This window comes from Castor canadensis, chromosome 15 (genome assembly GCF_047511655.1).
Source record: "Castor canadensis chromosome 15, mCasCan1.hap1v2, whole genome shotgun sequence".
NCBI lineage: Eukaryota > Metazoa > Chordata > Mammalia > Rodentia > Castoridae > Castor > Castor canadensis.
In genome coordinates this window covers 89,927,392-89,948,269 of record NC_133400.1, presented here as the reverse complement: position 1 = coordinate 89,948,269, position 20,878 = coordinate 89,927,392, and the positions used below count along the sequence as shown (strand labels likewise).

The 20,878-nt window shown below is 35.1% G+C and overlaps 1 protein-coding gene across 4 annotated transcripts; it reads right to left on the bottom strand.

Annotated features, from left to right (window-relative positions):
- Positions 1-5,044: 5,044 nt before the first annotated feature.
- On the bottom strand, positions 5,045-20,607 carry LOC109680004 (aldo-keto reductase family 1 member C18-like). 4 transcript variants are annotated; one of them, XM_020155021.2, is made up of 9 exons: positions 20,423-20,605; positions 17,476-17,643; positions 16,547-16,663; positions 15,651-15,728; positions 15,091-15,213; positions 12,660-12,769; positions 12,250-12,415; positions 9,826-9,908; positions 5,045-5,294 (listed from the first exon to the last, which is right to left on the bottom strand). In XM_020155021.2, exons 1-9 carry the CDS (start codon positions 20,504-20,506, stop codon positions 5,252-5,254), a joined length of 972 nt encoding a protein of 323 aa, XP_020010610.1. In that variant the 5' UTR covers positions 20,507-20,605; the 3' UTR covers positions 5,045-5,251. The 4 variants fall into 4 exon arrangements, with proteins under 4 accessions (XP_020010610.1, XP_020010612.1, XP_073912841.1 ...); XM_074056740.1 differs by lacking the exon at positions 5,045-5,294 and adding an exon at positions 8,586-9,216 and having other exon boundaries at positions 20,423-20,606; XM_074056741.1 differs by lacking the exon at positions 5,045-5,294 and adding an exon at positions 8,587-9,204.
- Positions 20,608-20,878: the final 271 nt, after the last annotated feature.

Below are 20,878 nucleotides of genomic sequence, written 5' to 3'. Positions count from 1 at the left end.
AAATAACATTTTAGTGTGGTTTTTATTTTTTAGCATTTTCTTGGTAGTATCATGTAACTTTTATTGTACTTGAACTAAAAATAAAGTGAGCTTGCTCATAAAAAATTTTAAAAGGAATTCTGTGTGACTTCCTAAATTGTGTGTACATAATTTAGGTTTTGAGTACATGTCAATTCATAGTCCTCAAATGGGGACTATTTTTAATCCATAAGACTATATCTGATCATGTTAAGTAAAAGAATAATTAACCGATCTAGTTAATTGTATGTTCTTTTAGAAATAGATGATTATAGTACATATATATTCTTTTCTGAAACATCTTGACGAGTATATGCCAAAATATATTATCAAGAGTGAATCAAATTATTTCAGTATTTTCTTTTGTCCCACCGTAATTCCACAGTGCCTCCATGGGATCCATTTCATTAACTGAATATTGGCAGTAGAGAAGGCAACTGCTTCCAGTCTCACAAAGTTTCTTAATGTGTTCTCATAATTCCTCTATATGATCTTTCTTTGAATTATGGCCTTAACGTCAATTGGGTGACAGGGTATTCTACTTAGCCCAGGTTTAGCATTTGCTGTGAGGTGATCAAGACAGAACAGTAACACTCCACCAGTTTTAATGTAGCACCACTCCAGTAACTTGTATCCAGATGTATAATGATCATATCTACTCGACAGGAGGAAATAGTTTTTGAACCACAGAAATAAATAGGAGAACCCACTCCTGGTTCAGTTGAACTCAAAGCAAGGAAGCTCACGGCAGTGTTGTTGACTACTGATGTTGTCATTATCAGTTTAGTTAATGGCACAAGACCAGTAAACCTGGTGTATCGTGTTGACAAGGAGCAAGGAGACTTACAGCTCAGATATCTCAGGACAGCCATTCTGTAGTTATGAAGGACAGGATTCAGGCAAAATGTCTTGGAGTCTGGATTGTGTCCGTCATTTTCTGGAGCATTCCTGGACCTGAATCAATTTCCTCAAATTTTAAGCCATGTTCAGTCAGTTGAACTTTGTTTCTTGAGCTGACAGATCCGAATTGACAAAACAGCAGTTTATGCTAATCTACATGTGATAAATAGACTATGCAATATTATAATACAGATGTGTTTTTTCATTATAAATTTGTATGGTTTTCATGGCAATAAGTTATTACATATTAATATGTACCTATACTTTCATATATGAATTTCGGCTTCTTTGAGCAATAAGTAAACTGCAATTCAAGTATTCACATACACAAAATGCTTCATGAAAATATATTTTGAAATGTTGTGGTAAATAGATCCCTAAAGTAAATAGAGAAAAAAAAGTATTAAAATTTTAATGTTTTGCCTACTAATCAAAATGTTCTTTATAAAGCTAAAACCTCTATAATGTGATAAATGTTTGATAATTGGCAGCCTTGTGTTTAAAAAAATATTTGCTATAATTACATTTTCCTCTCATTTGGCATTTTCTCTCAAAACTATTTTACTTCTGAGGCTAGCTTTCACTTAATTTCCATGGTGTCAAATCCAGCAACTCTTTCCCACAACTTCTGGAGTAACTGGTTCCTCAGAAGTATACACCATTTTCTTACTCAACCCTTTTCCACCCTCTTTTCCTGCCTTTGCTAACCTCATACTCTCCTGATTTTCTCTCTGTCTTACTATAACTCCTATTCCATCTTCTTTTCTGGGTCATTTTTCTCATCCTTGCATGTTGTCTGTCTTATCCTCTGTCCTTTCATTCTCTAATTTTTCCTAGGAGATCTCTGTGCATTGTCTCCTGCTACTTTACTACAAATGAGGAAAAAGAAATTTGAATTAGATCACATACTTAGTGCTGTATGGTCAGGTGAGCAGTACAACCTCATGGGATAGGGGAGGTAGCCCTGCTCTTTTCCAGAGATGTTTAAAAATAAGGTATCCACTATGGACTCTTTATCCCAGGTTCGATAGGTACTGGTGACTTGGCATGATCACAGGTGCACATTCAGGTGGTGGAAATTAAAGGAGGACTATTTGTAATTCTCACACTTTAGGATGGTAACTGACAGTAAAAGTTGAAATCCGTTTTGCCCAATGGAAGCAATGTGCTAGCATGTCAGTAAGCAGCAGTGCCTCCACAGGCCACTTCCACTGTGTGGAAAATCCATGATGAATCTACAAAGATCTCTGTCTTGCCAGAGGCCAAACCACCCTGCTCACTGTATGAATATTGTTTTAACCATATTCCCCTGAATGAGGTACAATAAGATCAAACACAGTTCAAGAGTGAAAGACAGAGAAAGATTTTATTATGCTCACAGATTCTTGGAGAGAGCACAGCACACTTTCCAGGACCACTAAAGCAGGGTTAATTATGAGACACAGAGAGAAAGTGGAACTCTGGAACATGAAATCACCTTCATTGTGGTTTCCACAGGAAGAAACAGGTAAGGCAGGGTAAGTAGCGTTGGCTCACTTTGTTCAAATGTGATACACCTGCCAACTACGTGCTCGCTCTGGAAGTCTCCAAATGACATGGGTTAATTGAAGTATATTTAGAAACAGGCTAGTGGTCATTTTGTAGATATTAAATGTCAATATACAGAAATTTGCAATGTAGTTCATGTAGCCAAAGGGTGAGTTTATGGTTTTAGGTTAAACAGGAAGCAGGTCAGCAAAACATAATAAATGTTTCCTCAAGTTTCTCATGCTTACAGTAAGTTTTCAAATTGTAAAATCGTGGAAAATGATAAAATTTTATACTCCCAGTACCAATGATCATAGTCAATAAATTGAAAACATTTAATGAAATTTTATCTAAGAATGTTATTTCTTCTTTCCCAATTAATTTCTCTTTCTTTTTCTGCATTAGTAGGATTTCCAGTATGATGTTAAACAGGAGAATTTACAGGAAGCAAAACATCTTGCTTTTTTTTTAGTGTAGTGGGAAAGAAGATACTTTCTCATCACTAGGTATTAGTATTTTCTAGATGATCTTTAACAAGTTTAGGTAGTTCTTTTCTTTTTTTCTGAGAATTTTGTCATTAATGTTGTTATTTGTATTATCAAATGCATTTTTGTATCTATTGATATAATTTTTCTTCTTTTGACTGTGGTTTGATAGGTTACATTAATTAGCCTTTGAATGTTGAACTAGTCTTGAATACCCAGAATAAATCTCACTTGCTCATGATTGTAATTCTTTTACACGCTGATGGATTTGATTTTCTAATCAGAAATTTTGGGAACATTTATATCCGTATTGACGATAGTTGCTTCTTTCTTATAATGCCTGGCATAGCTTTAGTATCATGGTAATGTTGATATTACAGAGTGAGTTTGGCAATATTCCACCAGCTTCTTTTCTTTGAAAAATGGGTAGAGATTGGTATAATTTTTCTATGAAAGGTTTGGTGGAATTTGCATGAATATATCTGCAAATGTGGCCATGGAAGGGCACAACAGTAATTGGCATATGTGTTAGAAGGTATTGTCGGGTCCTGAACAACTGGCAGTGTTAGGAGCTAGCTTAGTATTTAGGCAGTTAGGGAGTTAGGGTAAAAGTCAAAGGGTGGTGGTAGCTGTAACGTGCAGGAATGTGGACGTGAATCCAACATTGGAAGGGGCAAGAGGGAGTTGCCTGGAAACAATGCCCAAACCAGGGGCAGTCACCTCCACCTATCAGAAAACTTTCCAAGTTCTACCCTATCTCACAAGCTGCATAAATACCCTGAGCTCATAGCCTGCTGAGGTTTGGACTGCTTTCTTCTAATCCTTCTTACATGGTATTGTCTTCTTTCTCTTCCCTTCAACTCTGTTGCTTTGCACCTCACTGTTGAGTCTTGCTGGTCTTTCTCTGTTTACCTTTGGACAAGAACCCAGGTAACTCCCTCCCTCCTGCATCAGCAGTTGTTGGAATATTCCATATTTGCTCCATGATGTCCCAAATTTTAATAAGGTGGTCTGAGATGAAAACTTGTTTGTTTCTAATTAAATGATAAAAGTTTGAACCTCTAAAAATTACAGAAAATAAGTGCGATTAAAAAGTCTCTCTAAAAGTTACTACATTTGGAAAGTTTTATGCTGCTTTGCACATGTGTTTCAAAATGTTAAAGTTTAAAAATAATTAAAACTACTAAATGCTCTCAATATTATGTCATTTTTCCAGGAAATATTTAATGGCCTAGAAATTATTTAGTGTTTTCTATATGTAAGTAAGCCTTACTTTGCATGTGAAACATTTAAAAAGATTAAGTATATAAAATCAGTATTTTAAACTTAAGGTAACTTGATAAACATGATGTTAGATTTTTCTGAGAAACTTGATTTGTCCATTGTTTTCCTCATTTATTACCTCTATTAGTTCTTGGGAGTTAATGCAAATTGATCTTTCTCAGAGGAGAAACTCTTTAAAATTGGTTTTAATTAATTGACTAAGAAAAAAATGTCTAAGGAGACATTATAAAAGAAAAAAGAACAGTACAGTTGTAGCCACTATAAAGGGAACCACTACCCACCAAGGTCACTACTGTTAGTTACTGGGCATACTTTGATACCCAGCACTTGATCCTGTATAAAATATGTGGAAGTTCTGCTTTTATCTGCTGAATATACTTATCCAAAATGTATATTGCAAAATTTCTCATGAAGAGGCATGAAGTGCTACCCATTCCTCAACGTCCTCACATCTGACTCCTCATGATCTTTTCAGGTTGGTTCCCCTCTTACTTCTCTGGCTGATAGTGCCACAAGGATCATTCCTTAGTTCTGTGCATCTCTGATCCTGCTGGATGGAAAACTTACGACTGGTGGTCATCCTTCCTGTGTGTGCCTCGCCTTTCAGAGTACATGTGGTGTGTTTCCTTGTTCCTCAAAGGGCTAGAAAATATTGACCAGTAATACCTGATAACTGCTGCTTTCCTAGAGTTGAGGACTGTATCTACTCTTACCACAAAAGTGTTTAGAGAATGGCTGTTGTCATCTCCTACCACCTGCCCACAGACTTCTAACCACATGCATCAGAAGGAAACAAAATATTCAACTTATACAGACTAGAGTAGGCATAATTGAGGGAAAATATTTTTATTTCTTTTCAGAAATGGACACAAATTTGGTGCTTTGCTTCTTGTCCTATGGATTTAGCTCAAGTACAGTGAGAGCTGCTAAGCAGGATGGATTAAAGGTGAAGTTTCTAATCATCAGTAGCTAAAATGTCTCCAAAATTATTATCCACACACAGGTCCTTCTAGCAGAATCATGACAAAACCTCCATGCTAATATTCATCATAAAATGGATAATTAGGGTGGCCTTCAAACCTACAATGAGAAAGAATAATGCGTGACGTATTGGATCATTCTGTTTCTAATGGAAGTGACTTTTGTGAAGTTGCCATTACATGAGAATTTTTTATCATTTTTACATTTACTTACATGTGTATACATTATTTGGGCCACCTCCCCCTTCTCCCCCCACTTCCACACAGAACCTATTCAGCCCTCTTTTTCTCTGATATTGTTGAAGAGAAAACATAAGAGATAATAAGAAAAACATAGTGTTTTTGCTAGTTTGATATAAAAATAGCAATACAGAGAAGTTCCTAGCTTTGCTTCCATGCTCGTGTGTATTGCAACCCACATTGGTTCATCTCTACTGGACATAGTCACTACTTCCTGGTCCTCTTCCCATAGTGGCCTCTCCCAGTTTAAGATTACTATATTTGTTCCTATACATTGAGCATATCAACAATATTCAAGTTTTAGGTTTCCGTCCCTTTCCCTATTCCTCCCGTGTGCATTCTTCCCTTAGTGTATATCAATGTCCAATAATATTACTGCATTCCTTTAAGGTCTATAATCCACATATGAGGGAGAACATGTGATTTTTGGCTTTCTGAGCCTAACTAACTTCACTTAAGATGATCTCCAGTTTCATCCATTTACTTGCAAATTATAAAATTCCGTGCTTCTTTGTGGCTGAATAAAATTCCATTTTGTATAAATACCACATTTTCTTAATTGATTCATCAGTAGTGGGGCATCTTGGCTGTTTTCATACCTTGGCTATTCTGAATAGCACTGCAATAAACAAGAGTCTGCAGGTGCCTTTGTAATAACCAAAGTTGCATTTCTTCAGGTATATTCCTAGAAGTGGTATTGCTGAATCATATGGCAGATCTATGTTTAGTTTTTAGGAAACCTCCATATTGTTTTCCAAAGTGGTTGTACTGGCTTACATTCCCAGCAGCAGGTATGAGGGTTCCTTTTCCCCACATCCTTGCCAACATTTGTTGCTGGTGGTGTTCTTGATGGCAGCAATTCTAACAGGTGTGAGGTGGAATCTTAGTGTGGTTTTGATTTGCATTTCCTTTATGGCCAGTGATGGTGAGCATTTTTTCATGTTTTTTTGGCTATTTGGACTTCTTCCTTTAAAAAAGTTCTGATTAGTTCAGTTGCCCACTTCTTTATTGGTTCATTGATTTGGAGGGAGTTTAGTTTTTTGAGCTCCCTATGTATTCTGGTTATCAGTGCCTTGTCTGATGTATGGTTAGCAAAAGTTTTCTCCCATTCTGTGGGGGATTTTTTCGATTTAGAGAGCATTTGTTTTCTTGTGCAGAACCTTTTAAATTTCATGCAGTCCCATTTGTCCACCCTTTCTCTTAGTTGCTGGGCTGCTTGAGTTCTACTGAGGAAGTCTTTGCCTATACCTGTTGTTTTCAGAGTATTCCCTCCTCTTTCCTGTACTAACTTCAAGGTTTCAAGTCTGATATTAAGGTCCTTAATCCACTTTGAGTTGATACTAGTACATGATGATAGGCATGTATCTAGTTTCAGTTTTCTACAGGCAGATAACCACTTTTCTCAGCAACATTTGTTGAAGAGGCTGTCTTTTTTCTATACAACATATGACTACCAAGTCAGCACTACAGAAGATTATACAAGGAATTCTGCACACAGAAGATGAAAGGAAACAAAAACATGAGAGGCCAGGAGGTACAAAACTGCAGGAGAAGAAGACAAGTAATCAGAAAGGACCGGTGATTTGGCTGCACATGATCAAATGCCTTAAACAACAAAAACATCTAAATGGCATGAATCACCACATACGTATCAATGTTAACACTGAATGTCAATGGATTCAACTCCTTCATCAAAAGACATGGTTTGGCACACTGGATTAAAAAGGATGATCAGACAATCTGTTGTTTACAAGAGACCTAATTTATTTACAGAAATAAACACTGGCTTAGGGTGAAAAGCTGGAAGAAGATTTACCAAGCCAATGTTCCCTGAAAACGGACAGGGGTAGCAATACTTATATTGGACAATGTAGATTTCAAACTTACATTTGTCAAACGAGACAAAGAAGGACACTTCATACTAATAAAAGGGGCAATACATCAAAAGGAAATAATTATCAACATATATGCACCCAATTTCATGAAACATACACTAAAGGATTTAAAAGCACATATAGACTACAACACAGTGGTAGTGGGAGACTTTAATACATAGGTCATCCAAAAAAAATCAACAAAGAACTCCTAGAACTAAATGACACCATAGATCAAAAAGTGAGAATTTAAAAGTTTATTTCCTGGTGAGTCATAAAATCTGCCTTTCTTACTTTAATAAACTTGACTTTGTAACAGATTTTTAAAAAGCAATAAGGAAATTATTCAAATTTTTTTCTGACCCTGGGACTTAACACACAGAAAACTCAGAGTCAAAAATGAAAATGTTACATCTGTCAAAAAAAAAAGAGATGATCATTCCTTTTCATTACAAATTTCCAATGAAAGCAAAAACTGTTCTGCCTTGCTTTGAATGGAGACAACTACAGATACATCTTGGCACTAACAAATACTTTGGGGCAATACAGGTGACTGCTAGTAATTTCATTTATTTATTTACTTGTTTATTAGTAACAGTCCACCACATAGAACATGTTGTATTAGAATCAGAAATAAAAAGAATGTCATACATAAAGTAAAATTCTGTATCTAAGGAGTTTACTACGTAAGATGTCTATTCAGTAATAACAAAGACACAAGTTATATAGTGATAAAAATAGTTACCTACTAAAAAATTAATAGGAGTAAAAATTACTGATGATTACCCCTCAATCTCTTTATACAATGTGCCTACCCTATTTTTCCTTTTAATCTACACTAGTAAAGTATTAGCAATATTTTGCCAATATATTATTGTTAAAGATGACCAATATATCTCCCATTGTTGGTTGCATGCAATTGTGCATTATGCTAATCCTTTTCCGAACTTTATCATACTTTTTTCCATTATGAATTAAATTTTCTACAAATATATATTTTCCATAAAAGTATCCATATTTTGTTTAGCCTCCTTTATATTATATGTCCTTTTCCTAATTCTATATACTTATAGATGGCATGAAGGAAGAGTAACAATCTTTCATTGAATACAAATTCTCTCCAATTAAGCCTCTCTTCTTTTTTTTATTTTTATTATTTTTTTATTCATATGTGCATACAATGTTTAGGTCATTTCTCCCCCCTTCCCCCACCCCCTCCTTTACCTTCCCCACCCCCTCCTTTACCCTCCCCACCCCCTCCCTCTCCCCCCACCCCCTCGCTATCCAGCAGAAACTATTTTGCCCTTACCTATAATTTTGTTGAAGAGAGAGTATAAGCAATAATAGGAAGGACCAAGGGTTTTTGCTAGTTGAGATAAGGATAGCTACACAGGGAGTTGACTCATATTGATTTCCTGTGCATGTGTGTTACCTTCTAGGTTAATTCTTCTTGATCTAACCTTTTCTTTAGTTCCTGGTCCTCTTCTCCTATTGGCCTCAGTTGCTTTTAAGGTATCTGCTTTAGTTTCTTTGTGCTGAGGGCAACAAATGCTATCTAGATTTTTAGGTGTCTTACCTATCTTCACCCCTCCCTTGTGTGCTCTCGATTTACTATGTGCTCAAAGTCCAATCCCCTTGTTGTGTTTGCCCTTGATCTAATGTCCACATATGAGGGAGAACATATGATTTTTGGTCTTTTGGGCCAGGCTAACCGCACTCAGAATGATGTTCTCCAATTCCATCCATTTACCAGCGAATAACATTTTGTTCTTCTTCATGGCTGCATAAAATTCCATTGTGTATAGATACCACATTTTCTTAATCCATTCATCAGTGGTGGGGCATCTTGGCTGTTTCCATAACTTAAGCCTCTCTTCTTTATAATGTCTTCATTCTCTGAAATCAGATCTTTGTATTTCAGAAAATCAATACTAATTGTCCTATTGACCATTTCTAAACAGACATTCTTGAAACAAATGCAGTGTTTGGGTTCTGAACAACCATTTAGTGAAAAGAAAGTGAGGAATTTGAAATTATTAAAGGTATTAAAATGATAATATCCAATGAAAAATTTTTGACCTGGGTCACAGGGTCCATGGGGATGCCTTTGATCTAATGATGTTCTTAAAGGTTTTAGAGAAGACAATATGAAAATGATTATTAAAAATATTTAAATAGGCTACATTGAAATACTGAGAGTGTAAATCCATAGGTACATGAAAAATGAGAGGCCTATGTGGAAGATGTAAATTCTGAAATCGTGTATTCCAATCAAGTACATTCTGTGGAATAAGTGCAGAGGTGAGTATATAGCAGATCAAGCTGAACTTGGAGCCACTCATCCTGTCAGAGAACAGAGTTCTGAGAGAGTCTGGGAAGAGAATTCCAGAAATCGCCTATCTTATCCCTGACTTGCACTGGCCTCCGTCTTCCTCATATTGAGGCAACTTTTATTAGTCATCTCATATTCTTCCTCAACTAATATATTGAGAAAAATATATTTGCCAAGTTACTTACATAAAGCCAGCAAAGTACCGCAAATTTCTGTTCAGGCCATCTAGGACTTTCATGTCCTCTGTAGGTAGCTGGAATTCAAAAACCTGTCACACAAGTAGAAAGTTTTTATTATACTTAGGGAGTATGTTTACCAATCTGTAAATTTGAAATGAATCTGACTGGCACAGAGATAATACTTAAATGTCTGAAAAGTTTTCAACAGTTTAAAGACATCACCAAACAAAACATTCAAGTGAATAACAAATACTAGGTGAAAAATAAATAGAAATACATTCCTATGTATAATATATTGAAGCTGCATAACCCTGGAAACAAAAGAAGATTTCAAAAGAAGTCAAAGAAGAAACAAAGCTAATATGATGTGTCATGTACTGAAAGGATCCAGAGAATTTCAAAGCCAAACTTTTGAATTTTGTAAAAGAATTGAGTAATTTTCATGGATACAGTTGAATTTCTGAGTCACATCAATGAATAGTTAAAATGTAAAAAGTGTAATTTCACCATAATTTAAACTGGAAACTGTCCAAAGTTAATGATGACTGAATGGTTTAAAATATTATGTCATTTTGACCAGTTTAATCATAAAAAATATGGGGACTAATTAATAATATATTGAAACAAATGGCCCATAAATCCTTAGTAGTACTCTGAAATAATAAATACAAAGATAGAAAAAATTAAAAACTGATGAATCTAAGTAAGAGGTATTTATTGTGTAATTCCTTAACCTTTCTGTATATTTGAAATTTGTAAAACAAAACAAAAAATACTAAATCCAAAGAACTAGCTTGATTACCAGTTTTCCATGAATAAATTCAACAAACCATGTATAAATTCCTAAAGAGAGAAATTTATAAAATTTATTGAAATAAATTAAAGATCATCTAAATGACTAGAAATTCCTATCTTGATGATGGATTAGAGACTTTGATATTATAAAAAAAAGTCTGTTGTCTCCAAAATGATGAGCAGTATCATACAATTTCAAGCAAATACTTAAACACATATTTTAGGTAGAAGTTCATAAATTCTAAAATTTACATAAGAGAAAATTCAGTCAAGAATAGCCTAGTTATCCTATATAAGATAGGGAGTTAATACTGACTAATCTGGACAGGAAGACTTTTTTTTGTCAACATGTTTAAAATAGGAGAGCAAATAGATTAATTAGCAACAAAATAAAGGAAAGAAATACACTTATTGACACTGGGGAATTTGGTTATAGAATTAAAAGTTTTATACGTGTTTATATAAGCATATATGTGTGTACACATTTATATTTTTCAAGTACTATTAAGAGAAATTCCAGCTAAATTGAAGATCATACTTGAAAGTAAAGACCATGACACATTTAAAGATAATGAAGAAGAATATTTTTCACATAGGAAAAGACAAGATGCTCATCAATAACAAAAAATTTGATTACATTAAGAAAATGAACTTCTGTTCATAATAATATACAGTATGAATAATGAAAAAACAGTGTTTTGACAGATATATTTCCTCAAGTTTACCTGAACCTGAGACTAATTCATATCTAGAATGTATGAATGTGATAGACTGACTACAGAAATGGCTCTCAACACATCACATCATTCTGTGTCCACACTCTTTGTTTTGTGAATGTACAGCTTCTTCCATTCAGAGATGGAAGAAGCTAATTCTATACCCTTTTAATCTTGGTTGGTCTGAAACATGCATCGGCTAATAGACACTCCCAGAAGCAATGATTGCTTGTTCTGAGCACAGAAATGAAAACACTTTTCAAGAATTAGCCATAACTTTGCAATTAATTGTACAATGTGATGAGGCAAAGCCTGGGCTAGTTGGCTAGAAGATGAAAAACTATGCAAAGATGGATGAGCCAAGGCCAAATTTCACACCATAGAATCATGAGCTTAATAAGTGACTTTTGTATTAAACCTGTACATCAGGGGTGGGTTGTTTCAACTACAACTCTTGTTAACAGTAAAAATGGCTTCATAATTGAAAATGAAAAAATAATTTCTTTAAATGGGTAGGACTTGAAAGGGTGCTTAACAAAAGATGAAATTGAAGGTGATAAAATACAAGACTTTAAAATATGAGTGTTCAGGAAAATACAAGATAAAACAAAACTAACTTGTAGACTGAAAATAAAGAACAGATGTCATAGTGCAGGGTTAAGAAATAATTGCTGAGATAATGCTGAATCCAACTTTGCCAACATAGTGCTAAGTCCAAAATCTTTGAATTAAATCCTAATTCTTTGCAGCCCTATAGGCAGCAGTGCTAGTATAGAATAGGAGAAAACCCTTATGAATGCATATAAAGCATACTGGCATAGGAAATGTATCACATTAGCCTAAGATGTCTTGAGAGCCAGCAAAGAAACAACTCTGAAGGCTATAAACATAAGAGTCTGACACTAAGACTCCTCATCACCTGCATGTTCTCTTTGATCCGATGTTCTGTGAAACTCTTGGCCAGGACCACAATTCCACGCTGCAGCTGGTAGCGAAGGGCAATTAGGGCTGGAGTTTTCTTGTGCTTTTTTGCCATGTCACAAAGAACTGGATCATCCAAGAGAACTGGTGTGTTCTTGTCAACACTGGAAAGGAAGACAGAAATTCTGAATTCCTGAGGCTGTACACTGTGTTTTTTAGCAGGCACCCAAAACATAAGGTTGCCCATATCAGTCCAAGATTTCTCAAATTATCATCTGGGATATTCTCAGGAATGCAAACCCTCCCATTCCCAGACTATTGAGAATGAACTCCAAAAACCTATCGTAGAACTAAAAATTTTTTCATCAATAATTGTGTCTTCAGAGCAATTTCTTTTGTTGTTATTACCAATGTTTATATCGTTGAGTTCCTAGCGCACCATAGGCAACCAGCACAATGTCTTTTGACTTGCAGAAAGATAGCAGTTTGCTCTGGTTGAGATAAGGATGACATTCAACCTGCAGCCAGAAAGATAGAAGGCTATCAAAATAAAATCCTATATTCATATAAAAAAGACATGTCAAAATTTAAAGAAGTTAATCAAAAAACGTGTTATCAGTATCAGGTAATGATTATTTTTTAAACAAAATTATATATATCTGTTGCTGGGAAGGATAAAATTCAATAACATTCCTGACATAAACTAACCCTATGGACCAGATCTTAGATGCTAAATACCTGTTTCCACTATGAGGAGTCATAATGAGTTACAGATGTGGGGCTGAACACATTCATGAGGAATGAACTCATTGAGCTTAGAATATTGAATAGTACAACAAAGAAATATTTTGATCAAAGACTCATGAGGTAAAGTGTGGAGGGCAAAAGAAACAGTTTGATAGAAATCTTGCTAATCATATTTTGGTAGATTTCAGCATCAGAAGAATAATAAGTAAAATCAGTCCTAATGTGTAGAGTTTAAAAAAAAAACATCACACAGTAGTAATGGTGACAGAGGAGAGAGAGAGGACCAAGGAGAGGAAGGAAAGAGAGAGCACAAAAGTATTGCCTCTGCTAATTTCACAACATTTATGATTAAAAGAAAGAGATTAAGGTTCACTTTATGTTATAGTAATAACTGTAGTTTGTTTTGACTTTACAAGCAAGTTCTTTTACATGAAAATGTCATATAAGAAGAGTAAACTGAAAAGGAATATTGTTATTTATAAACTATAATGCAATAACTATTTTCGGTAAAATCATTGACAGATTCTCAGATATTATAAGAAAATTGTTAAAAAATCATAACATGTCCTGTTGAAAATTATCACTCACCAGGTTGCTAGTTATTTCAATGAAGAAAAGCTGAACTTTACTAAGAAGTGATTTGGCTAGGATGAGCTGTACCAAATAATTAAAACTAAAGTCACTAACAGTGGGGCAAAATGTCATTCCGTGGTAATTAGTTGGGTGCAATTTGAGAGTCATAGCATACTAAGGACATTTTCTTGGTAAGAGTAGTTAACATTAATGTAATAAAATGTTCAGAGTTAACTTCTAATTTATAAAAAAATGGAATTGACAAAAATATCTTCCATTAAAATACAAATCTGATAAATCTAGAATACCTGATAATTCCTTACTAAATAACACAGGGGAAAAATTGGTGACCTTTAGAGGTTAATAGAACTCGAGAAACATGACAAAAAGTTGTGTGAAGCACAATTATACTCAGGTTAACAAAGAAGCACACAGTCATTTTGGGAAAGCAATGGGAAATTTGATTTTGGACCAAATGATAAAATTATAGGAGGGAATAATTATTAATTTTCTTAGATCTAGTGCAGCCTCATGCACTTACCTACATTAGAAAACATGGCAAAAATCAAGAATTTTGGATATAGTTGGAAAAATATAAGTGCTCTGTACTATTCTTCCAAATATTCTATAAGTTTGATTATGGTCTTCATAAAAATTGGTGTAAGGCAGGTATCAATGTCACATGATAATCTGACATTTATATGTGAAAATCTGATGCTGTATCATTATATACTGACCACACAAACGTGTAAGGGTCCATTCAAGGACCCTCGCTCTTTGACACTGCAATAAAGTGACTCAAATCCTTGCACAGAATATATCTTCTTAAACCATTGATTTGATGACAGAAAACAAAGAAGAGATTGTGATGTTGTCAGGCACAAGTTTAACTCTATATTTTTCACAGTCTCTTAGTGTAGATTTCATCCACTATTAGTATCACCATAAACAGGTCTTCCTCCCTTTAATCTGGTGTACTTTCATAGTTTCCCCTTAATTTGTTCTATAGCTACACCTTTGGTCTAGAACCCTAAAACCAGAGATAGTAAGACAAAGGCCTCAACCATCTAAGACTCACACAAGCCCTTACCACTGATGTCTTATTATCACTCCATGCTTGTTCATTGCTTACTCCATGGTTTCATGGCCTTACTTAATAAACATCCATCCATCCAAAGCAATTACACTGACCCAATCTGTGGTCATCTTTCATGCTTTAGGGATAAGTACAACTTCCCTTTGAGGTGTGATTAATGACTACAGCCATACATGATTCTTTTTGCCTCTCCAAATTCTTGCATGTAACTGAGCAATATGGTCATATACCATACTTTTTTGTTATTTTTTTACCAACCAAAGACAAAATTGAGTCCTCCATGTCCTCCAAGCAAAGGCTCAGTTCTTAGCGTTTTCTGTTCTATAAAATAAAGATGAATGGGGGCAGACCATATGGACACCTTGCAGTTGTGTAGAAAAAACAGGATGAAGAACAGAAGGAAAAAAGATTGATAGAGTTCACCTGGTTGCAAACAGGCTTATACTTGAGCCCTGGCTTGTTCAGGATAATCTCCAGCTGCCTGCGGTTAAAATTGGACACCCCAATGGATTTAGCCAATCCTGCATCCTTACACTCCTCCATGACCTTGGAAAGAAAAAAGATTGTGGAGAATGATTTATGTAGTTGGCTGCAGATTGATATAAATACAAGATTGTATTGTTAAAAGGAACACTGTCAAGCAATGAAAATGAAGCTAACTAGAATTAATTGGTAAGATGACAAACGCTAGTAAAGAAAATAGGGGAAAGAGATAAAGTCAGTAAGAAAAACCATTCCTGTGCTCTCTTTAGGAAATCAGAAAGCATACTGCATTTGGAGAAAAAAAAATATTACCATTATTTTCCCTGATCTGTCTCATTCATTCTTCTGTTTTCCATTACAGTAATGCATTCCTCCACAGACTTTAGAAAAACAGTCATTATAAGGATCATTAATAGCTATAAGAAAAGGTGCTCATTGCTTTTTCACATGTGGATCTCCCTCTCTCAACTTCCTCTGTGATCTCTATTGTAATTATTTACCTCCCAGGTGGCACAGAGGTCCACTGTGTCAAGTATTAATTTTCCATGTTCATCTGTTGGATACATCTCATCCCCTGGCTGGAATAGAAGCAATCATTAAATCAGCTCACCATATTCATCTCTCTAACCATAGCAACTAGGCAAATCTATGTCTGGGAACTAGACCTCTGTAAAATAGGTGAAGCAACATTTATATATTTTTTTCCAAGTGTTTTGCATGTCTATTTGTATGGAGCGTCTTTGGGTGATGAGCTTCTATTTTCTTACGTCTATGATATATATTAATAAATGATACAAACTTAGGCTCTTATGGGTGTCCTAGTTGACTTATGCTACATTTCATACCCATATGCTTTCTCCTGTGACAATGACTGTCTTTTGCTGAGGAACTCAATAGATACATGGCTCTGATCTTAGGCAATAGTGAGCTGCAATAGTTACCTAGTCTAAACAATCACTCCTGGTATAAAAGAGTGGTTTAGTCAGTCAAATGAACAAGTGATGGTTACTCAGGAGTTTTTCAAGATAAACTTTGATCAAGGAGATACAGAAAAGATCAAATGTTAATAACCACAAACTTGAACTGCCTCGAGGGTATATTTGCCATCAATGGAAGTGGCTGGGTTAAACCCAAGCAAAACCTCTAATAATAGATGAATGAGGTATGGATAAACTGAGAGAGACATTTCAGAAGATTACTACTCATATGTAAACCCACCCTTCGCTTTGATCATCTACTTACATAATGCAATTCATCTTTTTCATAGGTTACCTTGAGTAATTTTACTATTTATGTAAATAAATTGAGTTTATATGAATTTTTAGAAGCTTAATTCAACTACCTATAAAAATTATCATGCTAACAATTAGATAGGTAGATATTGCAAATTACTTACCCTTAGAGACACTGGGAAATGAATAAGATAGAGGTCAACATAATCCAAATTCAGTTTTTTCAGTGATCTTTCCAAGCTAGGTTGAACCAGCTCTTGTCGATGGCAAGTAGACCACAGCTACAGAGGTTAAGGAATGGAAGTTGAGCTGAATTAATAAATTATCAAAATTGGGGCTTTCTTTGCCTAATACTGAGATTTTTTAATTAGTTAGAAACTGATGACCACAGGAAATGTATGCCCTTCTATCCTGATTTTCCTTCCATGAGATCAGTTTATATAAACTCTCTTATATGTGGGATTGTTATTAGTAAATCTGATCAACAATAGAAGGAAATCACTCAAGATATAAAAATTATCAATAACAAAACTGTATTATCAGAATTATGTTTCACTGAGATTTTTTATAAATCAGTTTAATAGTCTAATTATATCATCCATTCAACTTGATGGGGAAGATTATCCCTTTTTTACATTTCTGAAGGAAAAATATTTGGAACATTTTAATATATTCTGGATATAGTACAAAACACTTTAATTATGTCTTATTTAACACCTTTATAATGTTCACTCTTCTTGGTAAAGATGACAATTGTATTTAAAATGGTAACAAATTCTAGAAAATCACCCAGGTGATAAGGGAAGCCATAGAAATACAGTTCATCTGATCCCCAGTTCATATTCTAAATCACATTGCCTTGAGCTGAGACTCAGAAAGCAGAGTCTTTACATTAAAGTTACAAATTTAGAGACAGCAATATTAAGAAAATCACCATCTTCTCTGTGTTCAATATTGAATGCAGGATGTAAATATGTGTGAATAAAAATGTTTCAATATGACAATTTGCCAACTACTAATTTAATCATGTAAATGTCACTTCAACACATCCCATTTCATTAATTTGCAGACATGCACACCGTATATCCAATACCTTTGAAGTGAGGAATATGTCTTCTCTCTTCACCGTGCCATCTGCAATCTTGCTTTGAATGGCCAGTCCTACCTCCTCCTCATTTTGGTACAAATAAGCAGCATCAATATGGCGGAACCCAGCATCTATAGCTAATTTGGTGCAGTCTGTAATCATTCTCTTGGGAACCTAGAGGAACAACCAAAAGTAGTATTAAGAGAGCTGCATGACTGAGTTATTTCAAGCCCAATCAGTGACTTATTTATAAGTGGCAACCTTTCCGTATGTCTTGGGCTAATTCTGCATTTGGGGTGATTAACACATGGAAGCTTGCCTGGGTCTGTCCTACCTACATGACCAGAATTGGCCAATGAGAAACTTTTTAGTTCCAGACAATCATGCCTTAATAATTGGCAATGGACGTCCTCACTAGCACCCCAGGGTCAATGATTTGCTACAGGGAATCACAAGACTCAGAATATAGTTACAGCAGTGATTATTATTTAGAAGTGAGAATGAAAATTAATTAATACAGGAAAAGGTATGTGAAAGGAAGATTTACAGACATCTGTGAAATCTAGGAATCTTCTCCCAGTGAAGTCACTCAGAACATCCTAGAACTTCCCAGGACAGAATTTAGAGAATACATTGAAACATTGTTTTCAAGGAAAGGTGTTTAGAGATTCAATTTCTAAGACTTTGAATAGAGGCTAGTTACATATACCTCCTCTGTTAACACTCCCCAAAATTCCAATCTTCCAAAGGAAAGCAAGTACACCTAAACCCCACTGCTTGTATAGCAGTTAGGTACAGTCACTGTCCACAATGTTCATGAAGTAGTGAGAAATATAAGCTCACAGGTCTCAGCAGCTCTACTTTGCTTTTAGTTTTTTCAGGTAAGGTCTCATGGTAACTTTGCCTGGGATTACTTCAAACCACGATCTTCACTGTCTCTGCCTCCCAAGTAACTGGGATTATGACTTACCCAATCATTTGTAAAGAGCTTTTTTTCTGACATTGGGGATTGAATCCAGGACCTTGAAAATTTGTTAGGCAAGTTCTGTACCACTTGACATGACTGCCCTCGCCTTTCTTAAGTCTAGATTTTTTGAAATTCTTTTTTGATTAACTTGTACTAATAATAAATGTTGAGTGTCATATTTCCACATCATGCAAAAAGTATATACTGATAAATCATTGTAATTAGTATTTCCCTTGCCTTATCACTTCTTTATATTAAAAGATTTTGATTCTTTTTTTCTGTTATTACATCTGTTACAAAATCTCCCTTTCACAACCCTCACCTCTGTTCTTTTTCCCTTATAGCTTGTCATTACTATTCTACATTCAAGTTGCCCCATTTTAGGGCCCACTTTTGAGAGACAATATGTGGTATTTGCCTTTATATGTCTGGATTATTTCATGTAATGTAATATTCTCCCATTCCATCAATTCCACCGCAAATTATAGTATTTCATTCTTCTATGTGGTTGAATAATATTCCAGAGTGGTGTGTCTCTCTGTGTAATACATCCCTTCATAGATTTGACAGCACAGAAGTTAATTCATATATCAACTACTATGAGTAGTGCCATAATAAACATGGAGCTGTAGGTATCATACATACTCAGAAACTGGCCAGCTGGATGACATGGTAGATTTATTTTTAATTTTTAAGGAACTCATGTGTTGTTCTCCATAATTTATGTACTAATTTACATTTTTACCAACAGTGTGTAAAAATTCCTTTTTCTCCATAGTCTAGCCAGCATTTGTGTTTGGTTTTTTTTTTTTTGGTTTCTCATATTAGTCATTAGGGTGCAATGATACCTCATTGTAGTTCTGAATTTCAAGGCATACTGCAGAGCCATATAAAACAAAGTACCAGCCCTGCCAAAATATCTCAGTTGGAAGAGCATTACTGAAAACACAGTATCATGGTTTTGGCATAGAAACTGACATATAGACCAAAGGAACAGAGATGACATCCCAAAATGATTCTCAACAAGTTGATCAAAATCAAACATTGAAGAAAGGACATCCTCTTCAATAAATGTTGCTGAAAAAGCTGAATACTCATATGCAGAAGATGGAAGTTTAGAAGGGTGAATATGGTGGAAATGTTATGTACACATTTATATAAATAGAAAAATGAGACCTGTTGAAACTATTCCAGGAATGGGGAAGGGTGAATAAAGGAAAATGTGGTGGGAAGGAATTTAACTATGATATAAGAACTTTTCTAAGTGTCACATTATACCTCCGTACAATAACAAAAAGATTAAAATTTGACCTCAATCTCTCATCCTGTACATATGTCAACTCAAAACTGAATCAAAGACCTTAATGTTAAACCTGAAATGACTTCAGAACATCAGTATAGGCTATTTTTCATATGTTTCTCCCAACACAGAAAACAACAATAAAAATAGGCAAATGAAATTTTATCAAGCTGGGAATTTTCTGCATACCAAAGGAAACAACAGAGTGAAGAGACAATCCATGGAATGGTAGCAAATATTTGCCCATCAATCATCTCACCAAACATTAATGTCCACATCATATAAAGAACTCAGAAAACAACCACAACAACAAAGTAGCACAATAAAAATGAGCAAATAATCTGAATAGAAATTTTCTATAGAGAAGTAATACATGCCCTATGTCATTATCAGGTAGTGATCTTAACCATTAGTTTTAATTTTTCTATCTGGTTGAGAAATAGACTGTAACAGAAGGAGAAACCAATGCCCAGAATAATCAGTGTCTGACCACACTGTCAGGTCCTAATGCAGAACTCAGTCAACTGCTCATTTATCCATGGGATGACTCCAGCCTGGTAAAACAGAGAACCAGATGAGTTCCCAGAGTCACACAGGAAATGCATGACTTGAACACCCAGGTCAGCTTCCATTCATCCTAACTCTATTTTCTTTTGGACCCTCAACCCCAGCACCACCGTTGTTACCGTTTCAGATGCATAGGTGCCAAAGCCCAGAACAGGAATGACGTGCCCATCATTGAGTTCCACACAGCGATGTTTGGAATCCATGGCCTGTCACTGCTCTGGGGAAGCAGATTCTGTTTCTTCCTTCACAGTGCAGTGAAAAGGTCGAAGGCCTTTATAACACTAGCTGTGTGAGTAATGAGGAGCCCCAAAGGCATGAGGGAGGAACAATGTTATAGTAGCAGTTCACGTGTGAGGAGAGAATTGGCACCAGCTCAATTTACAGGAAAGAGAACTCTTCAGAAAACTCCTACATAGCAATCCAAAACTACCTGTTTTTAAGTATATTTTTCTTTAGAGTCTTTCATGTATCATTTAAATTTTTAAGTCAATAGTTATGGACCATTTCTAGCCTAGAGATATCCAGTTACTTATTTTCTTATTGAATTTTACTACTGATATGATAAATCCCCTTTC